This window comes from Anolis carolinensis, chromosome 1 (assembly GCF_035594765.1).
Source record: "Anolis carolinensis isolate JA03-04 chromosome 1, rAnoCar3.1.pri, whole genome shotgun sequence".
Taxonomy (NCBI): Eukaryota; Metazoa; Chordata; class Lepidosauria; order Squamata; family Dactyloidae; genus Anolis; species Anolis carolinensis.
Window position 1 is genome coordinate 197106098 of NC_085841.1, and position 14870 is coordinate 197120967.

The 14870-nt window shown below is 41.4% G+C and overlaps 1 protein-coding gene and 1 long non-coding RNA gene across 4 annotated transcripts in view; both read right to left on the bottom strand.

Moving 5' to 3' along the window:
* The window catches only part of LOC103280023 (uncharacterized), a 1071411-nt gene that overhangs the window by 587253 nt on the left and 469288 nt on the right, over nt 1-14870 (bottom strand). The window lies entirely within an intron of this gene.
* calcrl (calcitonin receptor like receptor) overlaps nt 1-14870 on the bottom strand; it is a 116370-nt gene that overhangs the window by 26818 nt on the left and 74682 nt on the right. The window contains exons 2-7 of the mRNA XM_062963455.1: nt 14405-14505; nt 9354-9534; nt 8212-8322; nt 5659-5771; nt 2793-2884; nt 264-390 (exon numbers count right to left, since the gene is read on the bottom strand). Coding sequence (XP_062819525.1) covers nt 264-390; nt 2793-2884; nt 5659-5771; nt 8212-8322; nt 9354-9534; nt 14405-14455 — 675 coding nt within the window. The 5' untranslated portion in view covers nt 14456-14505. The remainder of the gene's footprint in view (nt 1-263; nt 391-2792; nt 2885-5658; nt 5772-8211; nt 8323-9353; nt 9535-14404; nt 14506-14870) is intronic.

The following is a 14870-nucleotide window of genomic DNA, read 5'->3' on the forward strand; positions in this document are numbered from 1 at the left end:
ACTTTCCCGTCGGAGCGGTACTTATTGATCTACACACATTGGCATATTTTTGAACTGCTAGGTTGGCAGGAGCTGGAGCTAACAGCGGCCGCTCATGCCGCTTCTGGGGTTTGAACCTGTGACCTTTCGGTCTGCAGCTCAGTACTTTAACACACTGCGCCACCGGGGCTCCTTCATCTAAGCAAACGTTAGTGTTATTCAATGACTGCTCATCTCTTGGTTTCTTACAGTACAGTATTATAAGCCAAGCCTTGTCCACTTACAGGATTCGCGGCAACAAGCTGTTGATTGCTGGCAACTCCTGTCAGACAGATGATTGTAGCCACAGAGTTGCAAACAAAGGAGAAAAAGAGATTTTTATGCAAAGTGATCCTCTGGCAACTCAGGCTCCTGAAAATAAACACATGCGGATCATCAAGAGATCTGCTACTAATATCTCTGCTTCGTGCAAGCAGCACAAAATCATGACCGGGCAGCAAACTGAGTCATTTGATGATGCTGAGTTATGTCTCTAGATACCCACCCTCTTAATATCAAACAGCTTCAAATGGCTTGATGGTTCCTCTCATTGCTGACATGTTCTAAGTCAGAAGCGGGAATCATGTCACTTTCCAGATATTGTCTGCTGTAGTTACAACCAGCCCTTGTCAGCCAGGAATGAGAAAAGTTGTGAGCTGCACTCTCACATCTGGAGGAGTGCATGATTCCCTCCCTTGTCCTACTTTCAAAAAGGGAGGATAATATTGTTTGGCTATTTTCCTCAAAGAAAGAAGTAAGCTTTTTTATTTGGAATTCTGGAAAGATTCAGAACTATAAAGAGAGATACATACATTGGAAATAATGCAGATTTGGTCATCACGTGAAAATGGTTCTATGAAGTAGCATTACTTTCAGTAGGGTCTCTTTCCTTTGCCACACTACACCATTTACAGCACTTTGATACCACTTGTCAGGGCCACATCTTGTGGAATTCTGAGATTTGTAATTTGGTGAGGAACTACAGGAGAATGGTACACACTAGTGGTGTGCATTTGTATGGAATCACTGTTTGTTTTGTTTAGTTTCATTCGTTTTGTCTTATTTTCATATTTGTCCCTGTTTCTGAAAACAGGATGCCTATACGAATAGAATTTTTGTCTCGCTTATGGAAAAAATTAACAATTTCAGACCATTGGCAGCAATGGGATGGCTTCCGAGGCTTGCCCCCAGTCAGTTTTAGGGCTAGAGGGTGAAATTTGCCACAAACAGAGGGCATATCAACCCCTTTGAGGTCACCAACTTGTTAAACATTTAGGTCTTCCCCCAATTTTTAGCATTTGTTTCCTTTTTATAAATAAAATCCCCTTTCTCTCAGCGGGTTAGCAATGACAGCTAAAATATGGGCTGTGGCTCTGAAGAAGCACTTCCTCCTCCTCCTTCCATCTTTGCCAGGGTCACTGGACTTCTTGGGAGCCTAAGGCCACCATGGGAAGAACTAGAGGCTTCCCATCCACTCTGCCTGCCTGTTCTGTTTTGTCTTTCAAGAACAGCCTTAAGACGCTGTGGTAAGTAAATGAAAACTGCTTTACTTCAGCAAAACATAAAGTACAGTACACTCAGTGAAATAATGCCAAAGAAAGCAAGGAAGTCTTACTTCAGACAAAGAAACAGGCATAAATCCAGATGTAGACTTGGAGCAGGCACACAGAGAGTGAAGGCATTAGAGTCAGTTTGTTACCAGCAAGAGCTGGCTGCACCTGCTTCTGCTTTTATAGCCCTGGGTTCCCACACAGCTGCTAGGGCATTTCCTAATCACTCAGCTGCATTTCTGGCAGCTAATCTAGCTGAATGACATCTCTGCTCTGTTTCCTTTCGCCTCTCCTGGAATGAGGGTACTAGCAAAGTCTCCTCCTCAGGCTCCAAACTCACCCTCAGATTCATTAACACTTTCCTGCTCCCCTTCCTCTTCTGAAGAAGAGGAATCCCTGACACTGCTTTGCCTTAATTAATACTAATAATTAATATTATTATTAACACCCATTGGCATATATCAGCTATAATGGGAAAGCAGCCCTCTGTCAGTATCTGCTTAAGGTGCCTGAGTAAGTATGGTTACCCGGCTTGAAAACAAAAGCAAGCACGGTATCCGTGCAGCTTTCTCTTTCATTTCGCCATTTGTTTTATCTGAAAATTGTGTCTTTTGTTTCGTGCATCTGGATGGACAATACGAAACAAATGCATGAATTAAGCAGATGAAACAAATACTGTACACATCTCTAGTACACACTGCAAAAATATTACAAATCATTAGATTCCACAGAAGGGAGGCATGGCAACAAAACATGGCATTACAGTGCAATACAGTTTGACACCCACATCCATGGAAAATACATTCCAAGATTCCCTGTGGATATTTGAAACTGTGGATAATGATAAATCATATATTTGGACTATATTGGGTCAGAAGCATACCATAGAATAGAACTGCCCACAAACACTTCTGGGGCCTGTCAATATTTTTTGAATTGTGGGTAAATGAAATCATGGATATCAAATACATGGATAAGAGAATTGTATTATAATTGTGCAGTATGAAAGAGATCCAAGTCTTCACTGTATTTGAATAGCAGAAAATTGAAGCTTTGTCCTCTGGGGTAATCACTTGATTGAAAATAAACAGAACTAAACAACTTCTTGCTGTATCTCAGTTTCTGCCTGAATTGCCAAATATTATACACGGAATGAGCTATAAAAGCTTCAGACAAAAGATGTAGTTGCCACATAAAGATAATAGTAATAATAATTATACTTACTGAAAATAAAAGAATATGACAAGAGAAATCAAAAGTGAAACAATGGAAAGGCTATGCCCAATGATAGTGAGATAATACAAATTCAAAGCTGTCTGTAATGAGAGAGAAAAACAAGGAGAGAAATACAACAACGTAAGTAACAATGCAGTTCTGTCACAAATACTTCCCACAAAATGTGATTAGTCGCAAACTGAACATTAGCAATTTCACGTGAGCAATAATTCAGTATCTTAGAAATACAGTAGAGTCTCACATATCCAAGCCTCGCTTATCCAAGCCTCTGGATAATCCAAGCCATTTTTGTAGTCAAGGTTTTTAATATATCATGATATTTTAGTGCCAAATTCGTAAATACAGTAATTACAACATAACATTACTGCGTATTGAACTACTTTTTCTGTCAAATTTGTTGTATAACATGATGTTTTGGTGCTTAATTTGTAAAATCATAACCTAATTTGATGTTTAATAGGCTTTTCCTTAATACCTCCTTATTATCCAAGATATTCGCTTATCCAAGCTTCTGCCGGCCTGTTTAGCTTGGATAAGTGAGACTCTACTGTACCATCTTATCCTGTTTCACCATGGGCTTTGAATTGCTACTGCCATCTTCCCCAGCCAGCACAATAAATGGTTAACGGAGAATACCAGTCAGAGAAATACTGGGCTACACCCTTATGAGATCACAAAATTGGTCTCAACCCCCTGCTTTCTGGATCACCATTAAGAATAATTATGTTCTCTATAGAGATGTCCATCTTTGTTTATTTCATTCCGCAAGCTTTCTTATTTCTGGATCAGATATGAGTCCTAAATTTTTGGATGATCTTTCACATGTTTGGGTGGTTTTTCACCTTTCAAATTTTTTGTCAGTGAAAAACATTTTTGAGGGGATATAAAATGCATCATTTTTTGGAATGCAAATGTTTCATCAAAACTCTTGATGTGTCAAAAACCTCACTAAAATTGACCATTTTTTCCTGTGTGTTTGCTGTGATGTGCTGAGACATCCCTTTCTTGTCAACAAGAAGAGCAGGTGCAAGTATGTTTTACAAATATTCAGTTCAGTAATATTAATGGAAAGCCATTTTCCTCAGTGAACCTCCACATTTTCTTTGATTTGCATGCTTGCAAAATGGGTCTTAAACAATCTTACATTTTGCCAGGCCATTAATGGATGCATTGCTGAGATTTATCTATCTTATGATGCTGATATTTTTTAGAAATATACTGTATTCTACAACCCCTCTGTTGCAGTAGCTCTAATGGCTGCCAGTCTGTTTCCCAGCACAATTCAAAGAACTTTAAAACCCTAGACCAGTGGTTCTCAACCTGAGATCCCCAGATGTTTTTGGCCTTCAACTCCCAGAAATCCTAACAACAGATAAACTGGCTGGGATTTCTGGGAGTTGTAGGCCAAAAAAACATCTGGGGACCCCAGGTTGAGAACCAATGCCCTAGATGGTTGAGGTCCAGGCTATTTGGCCGAATACAAATCTGCCCAGGCCCCGAGATCTTCAGGAGAGGGTCTTCTCTCGGTCCCACCTCCATCTCAAACTCCTTTTCAGTGGCCGCCCCACAATTCTTACAGTGTAGATCTAGCCTTAGGCCCCTTCTACACTGCCATATAATTCAGATTATCAAAGCAGATAATCTGGATTATCTGCTTTGAATTGGATTATATGAGTATACACTGCCATATAATCCAGTTAAAATTAGATAATCTGAGTTTTTATGGCAGTGTAGAAGGGGTCTGAGTCAATGCAATCATTAACTAAACAAATTCCTTTTGATTCAATAGATCAACTCAGGTTGAGACTAATTGTTGGGATTTAGGACTAATGACCAGTGTAAACTGAAGTCCTTATCACACTATACTGTTATAGCATGATATTCCACTTTGACATCCATGGCAACTTTATGTGGAATTCTGGGACTTGCAATGTGGGAATGGGCATTTTGAGTTCTCAGTCAGAACTAAATGACAAACTGCAAATTTCACCAGATTTTTGCCATAGCAATTAGTGGAATAAAGCAGTATAAATGTGATAACAACCTGAGAAAGTCCTGACAAAATGATTTGCTACAATGGTTCAACTGACAAAGCAGCCACATCTATCAATATAATTGTAATATAAAACTGCTGCGGTATATATTGGTGGAGGAATTGCCTACAGCATTGAAATATTGAATCTTTGAAACTTTCAGGGCAAAAGGAAATTAATTTTTTGGCTGAAATGATAAACTTAATCAAATCCTCACATGGCAGAAGTCTTCTCCTTCTCAACCACCAAAGAGAAGGAAGTGTATTTATTAGGGGTGTGTAATTCATTTTTTCTTTAGTTGTCATAAGTCATATCAAATACACTAAATCCATACTTATGATGTGATATCTGATGTTCTGGCATGGCCTGCGCCACAAACTTAACAATCAAAACTTACCCAATACTTTTTCGTTTACATTTTGTAAATCTCTGTAGCCTCTCAAAGTCAGTTTCATTTTCAGCGCAAAGAAGCAAAGCCAAGCCCAAAAGGCTGCCTTTCCTCTTTAAATTAATGGCTTCTCACCATTAAAAGAGGGAAGCAGCAGGGAGGAAGCAGAGTTCACTGGGAAAGAAACTGAGAAAGCACAGGATTATGGGAAATGTATTTGGGAAGGCGAGGAGCCCTATGCCAGAGAATTCAGAAGACCCTGCCCTAAACTACATTTCCCAGAATTCTGCTTGCAGTCTAAAGGCATTTTAAGCTTTGCTGAAACAGCAGTGAAAAAATAATGCTTATAATACAAAATTCCATGTCTTTCATGGCTTTGTGTCCTTTGAAATAATCTCATTCTCCATGTGTAACATTCAGTTTTTCAATCTACCTGCAATTTAGATGGTATTTCTTCACTACAGCGTGTGTAGTTTGTCCATGTTCTGTTACTCTTAGGGTGTAGAAACCAGTGTCCATTATCTTCACATGTCTTATAAACTTTTTCTGATAAAAAAAAGGTCAGGGGAAAAAAGACACAGTGGTAAATAAAACTTTTGATGTTTTAAGAAACCAACATCCAAACTGTCAACTCATAGAAATAGCAACACATTATCGAAATACTCTTAGACATATTCTCCTATCGCCTAATGGCCCTCTAATGTCTTACAAGTTTACAAGTCTCAAAATTGCATATTTAAAGGTGTTCTGTTCAAGCTGAAATTAGAATTAGAGTATGAAAAGTCAATGAACTCTAAATCACAGCAGTTTGCATTTCACGACTTTATCCCACGTATTCTTAAACTCATATTGAAAAGCTTCAAGTAATTTTTTTTTTGCTGACTGAACTGTCTATGATATCTCAGGCCTGATGAAGATTTCCAAATTGTGGGACCTGTTGGGCTTTTATTTGAAGCGTCCAAACAACGTCTCCGGTAAAAGCGAATTAATTCAGAATAACTGCGGTTACTCCGAATTAATTAAATACCCCATTAGACCTGGGCATTCTTGAAAGGTCCAGGTCTAATGTGGTATTGGGAATGTGGGGACTGACTACCAAGTATTCCTGGACTACCCAGGGATCAGTCCCCACAGCCATCTCGCACCTTTGGGCTCCTGGAGCCTAAAGGTACGAGATGGCACCCACCCCTCCCTTGAAGCCCTCCCCCAACAAACCTTAAAATTAATAAAAACTTACTGGGCTGTCATTAAGCTGCTCTGGCAGTCCTACTGGCATGTAGAAATGATGTGCCAAGAGGTGGGGGAGGAGGAAAACCAGTTGTTCCCCCCCCTCCCTGCTTCTTGGCTGTTGAAAAAATGTCATCCTGTACTGCCTAAGTCTCTATGGTTAGATAGGAAGCCTAGAAAAGAGTTAGGGACACCTTCCCTAGTTCCATGCATGCTTTGATTAGGCTTTACTATTGTTTCATCCTTCCTGTCCTGTTTAGGTCAACCCCACCCTTTGATGCTTTAGAAATGTGATTTCTCCTAGGGCTTTGATGTAACTTCCCCAATTTGGTCTCTGGAATGTTTATGGCCCTAGAGAAGAAGAGACCCACGAGGCTGGTCGCCATTCCTTCTTCCTGCTTTGTTCCAGAGAGAGGACGCACTCTGTCCGCTCCTATTTTTCAAGTTGTAGCTATCTAGATCTTTGTTATTTTGATCCATCTATGTGTATTAGATCAGATTAGATAAGTTAGCTAGCTCCAAACCTTTTCTATCCATCAATGGATTTCTTTTTACCTCAATAAATGCTTTTAAACTTTAAAGCTAACTTTGCGTTCTTTCGCTGTCCTGAAGACAGAGAGGCTTTCCAAAACTCACACCGTGTAAGTCTCACTGCTGCATTTTACTCTGCTATTTTAATGGGAATTTACCACATAAAGGGGGTGATTAGAGCTTAACGGCTCATCAATTCCCAACACCTGGCATGTCATTTCTACATGCCAGGAGGACTGCTGGACCAGCTTAATGGCAGCCTTGTAAGTCTTTTTAATTTTAAGGCTAGTTTAGAGGAGCTTCTGGGTGTCTGGGCACACCCACAGGAAAGTTGGGTATGAGGGGTAGTGTGTGGACCCAAATCCATGCCAAAGTGGTTTTTTGAAACCTGCTTTGATGCAGATTGAGGTGATGTCTAGAAGTACCCTAAGAGGCACTTCAGATTTACAAACATTTTTAACAAAGAATAAAATGTACAAAACAGTTCCAACCCAAACAACGGAGTCAGGCAAGTTAGTGAGCGTAGCCATTAGCCTGTACAGTAGAGTCTCACTTATCCAACACTCGCTTATCCAACGTTCTGGATTATCCAACGCATTTTTGTAGTCAATGTTTTCAATATATCGTGATATTTTGATGCTAAATTCATAAATACAGTAATTACTACATAGCATTATTGCATATTGAATTACTTTTTCTGTCAAATTTGTTGTATAACATGATGTTTTGGTGCTTAATTTGTAAAATCATAACCTAATTTAATGTTTAATAGGCTTTTCCTTAATGCCTCCTTATTATCCAACATATTTGCTTATCCAACATTCTGCCGGCCAGTTTATGTTGGATAAGTGAGACTTTACTGTATTTGCTACCTGCTTGCAGCTACCATCTGAAACACTCCATACTTCACACCATGAGACTCCTACACACTCTCTAATTACTCTCTAATATAACCCTTCGTAGCTGTGTTCCTTATTGATCACATCCTCCACTTGTGGTACTTTTCCACAGTTGCACCCATAACCAACTCCTATACCACTCTACAGCTTTAAAAAATCATTTGCATAAGTCAACATTTGAACAAAAAACCTCCTATTTTCTATTTTGGAAGTCAGTGGGTATTGCATATGCTGAAATATTTTTTGCCTTACTAGTGCCAAAGTGTTATCCTCTCCATTTTCCCTGAAGACTACTCACACTGCCAATAAATAAACAACGGAAAAATTACCTGAGGTGTCAAAGTCCTGGAAGTAGTCAGGACAGTTCTGCACTGCTGTTTTTCCAGCAGGAACATCATCCCAGCACAACCATCCATCCCATGTTCTGTTGCAGTGAGGTTCTATGCAAAGAATGAAAGAAGACATGAAAGACTCCATGGTCCCTATTTAGCAAGGCCTGGATAAGACCCCTTCTACTCATAGCTGGGCCGCAGGTCAGGATGTTTTGTATCTTTACATGGTTTTATTGTATGTATGCGTAAGTGTGTACGTATTGTATGTTTTACATGTTTTGATATGGTCAAAAGTGACTAATCAATAAAGAATTGTTGTTGTTACTCATAGCTGGAGTTTTCTCTGTTGAAAAGATACATTGTTTGGATTCAATATAATGGACAGGTAGTAGTTGAACAGATCTTCTCAAGATCAAGACCTACCAACATCTTTTTCAGCTGAACTTTCCACCATAGCATCTATATTTTCCTGAATGTTTAGCTAAATTACGAATACAGTTGTTGAGAATCATTTATGCTACACAAATGGACCAAATGTGCCCCCAAGCAATATGTTATAAGGTGCAAACAATTTACTTACTAAAACAATTTTATGGGCTATTGATTCCTTATATAACCTAACAAAAAAATTCTCTGTGTCTTGGTGTTTACCCTTGTTCCTGGGGTTATTTGGGACACTGATTCAGAAAATTGCATTAGACAGACTACATCACCTCTACTTTTGTAGATATGGTTATCATATTCGGGAAGGGCTTTCTCTTAGACCCATCACCCTCATAGGGTCATTTTGTTTCTGTGTTCTATACAGCCCTTGCATCTGTGGGGAGTATGTCCTGAACTACTGTGGAAACAGGAAACCATGGATAATAGTGAAACCTACTGAAATGAACAACTGTTTTATGTCCTCTCTAGGACTTTTCTAGGCCCTATAACATGACTGTGTAGTAACTTCAAGTGAAAGCATACAACAGAACAAACTACAAGACCTAGAAAATTCCTAGAGAGGTCATATTTTGTTGTATGCTGGCAGAAAAAACCACGAGTCCCATGGGTATGAGGGTCTGTAATTTACTAATGCTTTAATAAGAACAACACTTAAAAGGGTGGCTATTTGTATGAATATGTCAATGATGATTTACCTTGATTGTCATTTACTGGAGTCTGCATAATTTTCTGGTAACATTCAAACTGTGCTACCATGATTTTATTCATGGTAACACCTAGGGAATGGAGCTCGTCTGTCACATTTTTATCACTTGCTAGATAGTGTTCATCAGTAGAGTTCCCTTCCTTTTCTTCTGGAATGGCTGTGACCTGAACCTTAACAGAAAATGAGATATATATTCAATGAGACATACTCTAAATGGCCACAGTGGGCAAGGCAGCTGAAACATCAAAATTATTAAGTGGAGAGAATGTTAGTGCAAATCATTTTGAGCAATTACAATACATCAAGATGCCTTCCAAGTAACTGGGCAACAGAATTTTGAAGAAATTAGTAAATTTTAATGCAATTGATTCAAGAAACATGGGGAAGCCTTCTCTTCAAAAAAAGATACTCTGTTGTCTTTTTATGCTGGGAAAGTGACCTCGAGTTCTTCAAGATAAAGGACTTCATCGCAAGCAATAAAATCAGTGTTTCTACACATTTAAGAAATGACTATCGACGGAGACCATCACATGACACAAGATCATACCATGGGTTCCCAGTACTTTGCTGTTTCTAAAGTATGTTTTTCCTACACTTACTAAGTCAATTGGCAAAGACCTTCTGTTTTAATTCCCCATGTAAAACCCTGAAATTTAACATGTGATGGGAATTCCCCTTTTGTCTCCCCCCCCCTCGATGGATTGTCACCTTGTCGTGGTGAGGGGGCTTGCATGTTCCAATGAACCTGAGGGCACAACCACTGGAGTCATGCACTCCCAGGAGGGGTCATGGGGAAGGATCCAGACCAAGAACAATCCGAAGACCCTAAGACCTCAATGGCGGAGCAGGCAGAGGATAACATGTTACATGTTACAATGGCTGTGAAGGCGGAAGAAGTCTGCAACAGACTGAGAAGCCACTCTCATTGTGTTAATCACACCACTGCTGGGACCTCATTCTGTGAAGACTGTGTGTTGACTAGCCGTGCACCGACCTCCACACATTAAAAAAATCACGCACAGGCATCTTCCAAGAAAAATAAAAACAAACCAACAAAAGTCCCATGGCGATGAGCGAGTGGCGACGGGGGCAGGATTGTGAAATCTGGAAGCCCCTAGGTACAGACTGGCACATGGGTGGTGGATATGGACTCAGTCATTCTATCTCAAGGTCCGAGGCAGTTGAGTAGTCCGGCAGCTGTATCCATGACTGAGCAGCCCTTTTTAGGATCTGCTCTGCTCACCCCACATGGGGAAGGGGCTAGAAAAGGTGCCCTAAACATAGTCTACCTCTTATCCCTGACTGGACTGCTGCGTCCTGAGGGGTCACCACTCTGTGGTCAAAAAAGAGAAATGAACTTTGGAACATGGAACGTACGGACACTGTTGGATAACACTGACAGCAAATTCCCCGAACGCAGGACTGCTATCATTGCAAGGGAGCTGGGACGCTTTAAGATCGACATAGCAGCACTTCAGGAGACCCAGAGAGCAGGAGAGGGACAGCTGAAGGAAGAAAAGGGAGGCTACACCTTCTTCTGGAAGGGACTGCCTGAAGAAGAGCATAGAATACACAGAGTTGGCTTTGCTATCAGAAATGACCTGGTGAAGCATCTGACTGAGGCACCCACTGGCATCAACGAATGACTCTCAATCCTCCGAATTAACCTTGCCAAAAACCAACAGGCAACCATCATATGTGCCTATGCACCAACACTAGATGCTGATGAAGACATCAAGGAAAATTTTTATTGTCAGCTGGACACCATCCTATTGGAGATACCTAAGGAGGACAAAATCATCCTCCTGGGGGACTTAAATGCAAGAGTCGGACAGGACTCTGACCTGTGGCCAGGGATCATAGGAAAAGACGGGGTCGGAAACAGCAACTCGAATGGCATCTTGCTTCTCACCAAATGCGGAGAGCACAACCTTGTCATCCCCAACACGCTCTTCCGCCAGAAAAACAAGCTCAAGACATCATGGAAGCACCCCCAGTCAAAGCATTGGCACCTCTTGGACTATGTAATTACACGTGCCAGAGACCGCCGCGATGTGCTTCTCACAAGAGCCATGATAGGTGCAGATGACTGCTGGACAGACCACAGGTTAATCCAATCCACGGTGGCTATCAAGATCGCCCCCAAATGCAGACTCCGAGGAAGAAAAATAAGGCGCAAAATGAACACCCAAGCCCTTCAGAAGCCCTCCAAACGTGCCCTTCTCCAAACAATACTCAAGGATCATCTACCCACAGAACACCCCAAAAATGTTGAGGAACATTGGAACAAACTGAAGACCTCCATCATCACAGCCTGCGAAGAAACCATTGGATACCAAACTAAGAAACATCAAGACTGGTTTGACGATAACGACAAAGAGATCCAACAGCTAATTGATAACAAAAGGAAAGGCTTCCAAATATGGCAGAGAGAAACCAACTGTGCTGCCAAGAAAAAGATCTATGCCAGTGCAAAAGCTGAGGTCCAAAGAAGGACCAGAGAACTCAAGAACATCTGGTGGACAAAGAAGGCTGAAGAAATCCAACACTTTACAGACACCCATGATGCTCAGGGATTTTTCAAAGCCACAAGGATAATCTATGGACCAAGAAACCATGGCATACAGCCTCTACGCTCATCAGATGGAACCAAACTTCTGAAGGACAAAACATCAATTGCACTACGTTGGAAAGAGCACTACCAGAACCTGCTGAATCGCAGCTCCAATGTGGCCGAAGAGGTTATCTCACAAATCCCACAACAACAAACCTGGGATGAGCTCGCAGCACTGCCTAGTTTGGAAGAAGTCAGCAGTGCCATCAGCCAACAAAAAAACAACAAAGCCAGTGGACCTGATGGGATCCCTGCTGAAATCTTCAAAGAGGGTGGACCTGAGCTGATACAACAACTCCACCAGCTCATTGAAAAGGTGTGGGTGACTGAGAAAATCCCAGCAGACTTCAAGGATGCCAACATCATCACCCTTTTCAAGAAAGGGGATAGAACTGACAAATTTGTGAACATCCTTCAGCTCCTCCATGATGACATGATGGCAACAGTCTTGGACAGCAATGGCTCCCAAAGTGACCCATTTAAGGTGGAATCAGGTGTCAAGCAGGTATGTGTTATTGCTCCTACCTTATTTTTCATCTTCATCGCTATGATACTTCACCTTGTTGATGGGAAGCTTCCCACTGGTGTGGAAATCATCTATCGGACAGATGGCAAGCTATTTAACCTCAGCAGACTGAAAGCCAAAACCAAGGTCACCACAACATCTATTATAGAACTCCAATATGCCAATGACAACGTAGTCTGTGCGCACTCAGAAGAAGACCTACAAGCCACTCTAAACACCTTTGCAGAAGCATACGAGAAGCTCGGCCTCTCATTAAACATCGAGAAAACCAAAGTGCTCTTCCAACCGGCACCAGCTAACCCATCTGCAATGCCAGGAATACAGCTTAATGGTGCCACATTAGAAAATGCTGACCATTTCCGCTACCTTGGCAGCCACCTCTCCACAAAAGTCAACATCGACACTGAAATACAACACCGCCTGAGCATTTTTCCATATGAAGCAGAGAGTGTTTGAGGATCAGGATATCCATAGAGATACCAAGGTGCTTGTTTATAAAGCCATTGTCCTCCCAACCCTGCTCTACGCCTGCGAAATGTGGATGGTCTACAGACATCACACTCAACTCCTGGAGCGTTTCCATCAGTGTTGCCTCAGAAAAATCCTGCAAATCTCTTGGGAAGACAGGCGGACAAATGTCAGCGTGCTGGAAGAAGAAAAGATCACCATCATTGAAGCGATTCTCCTCTGCCATCACCTCCACTGGACTGGCCACGTTGTCCGAATGCCTGATCACCGTCTCCCAAAGCAGCTACTCTACTCTGAACTCAAGAATGGGAAACTTAATGTTGGTGGGCAGGAAAAGAGATTTAAAGATGGGCTTAAAGCCAACCTGAAAAACTGTGGCATAGACACTGAGAACTGGGAAGCCCTGGCCCTTAAGCGCTCTAATTGGAGGTCAGCTGTGACCAGCAGTGCTGTGGAGTTTGAAGAGGCACGAATGGAGGGCTTAAGGGAGAAACGTGCCAAGAGGAAGGCCCACCAAGCCAACCCTGACCGGGACCGCCTTCCACCTGGAAACCAATGTCCTCACTGCGGGAGAACATGTGGGTCAAGAATAGGTCTCTTCAGCCACCTAAGACCCACCCCCAAGACACCAGAGATGGAAGACAATCCTCCTCGAGCTACGAGGGATCGCCTAAGTAACTTATTGCGTGGGATGAAGTCCAAAGTTCAAGTTCTGGCAGGCTCTTTTTGAGTAATGCTCTGGTGACAGACTGTAATGCAAGTGACAGATTACATGTCCACCATTTAAGAACCAGTCTTGTTCTGTACAAAGAGGCCTGCCACCGGGTTAGGCAGCAGGTGAGCACTACAGCCTTGAAGATATAGACAGTGCGGGATCATTTATGAATGGTGCAGGTGAGAAGATGAAGCATTCTAGTCATGTCACAAGTCTTCAAACTATTGAAAGTGTACTTAAAAACCATTGGGTGAACCACTGGCTCTTTAAAAAGCAGCTCCTCTCCCTTTCACTGCATAGTAGGAAAGATAGAGGAGTGTATTCATGGGGTCCAGGAATAGTTTAAAAACAAAGGAAGCTGCCTTATACCAACTCAAAGCATCTATCTCAGTGTGGGGACACTACCTGGCAGTAGGAATTTCAGACTGGAATTTTTTCCCTGTCCTACCTAAAGATTTCAGAGATTAAATCTAAGAGCTTTTGCATGCAAAATGTATGGTTTAACACTGAGCTATGTTCTTCCTTAAACATGATGAAAATAGGCAACATGTTCTGGCCACAAGCTACTTTTGATAAGATATGTTATCTGATATGGAAATATGTTGCTTTCTACAGTAAAGGAAAATGCAACGAACATGGATGAACGGATGAACACAAAATATTGGACGCTCACATCCAACTTTATTGTATTGTATCAGCAACTTTGGAGTCACTCACCGAGTCAATGATGAAGAAGAGTAGTAGTTGTATGATCCATTTGGCCTCCATCACTCAATCTAGGCAATGTCGTTTTGTGCTGTAGTCCAGCAAAAATGTAGCTGAAATTAAAACAAAACAAAAATAAATATTTTTAAAACTGGTATTTTAAGACTGCAACTTTATATCCACATATAAAAGGAAAAGTTCCACAGAATTCAGGTGGAACTTATGTCTGCACAGAAGTCTTTATACTTTAAATACTCTAAAGGTACAAGATTCAATATGATCTTAAAGCCCAAACAGGTTGTCCCTGGTTAATACTTGGCTGGAGACCACCAATGAATACCTGGTGCTGTGGGCTACGTATCAGAGGAAGGAACTAGCATGGTTTGGGATGGCCCCAGGTCACCTGAACCTGGAGAACATGGGATGGCAGTGAAGATAGTTACAGCTGGTTTGGGTTAGAAACTGGCCTAACTGTCTT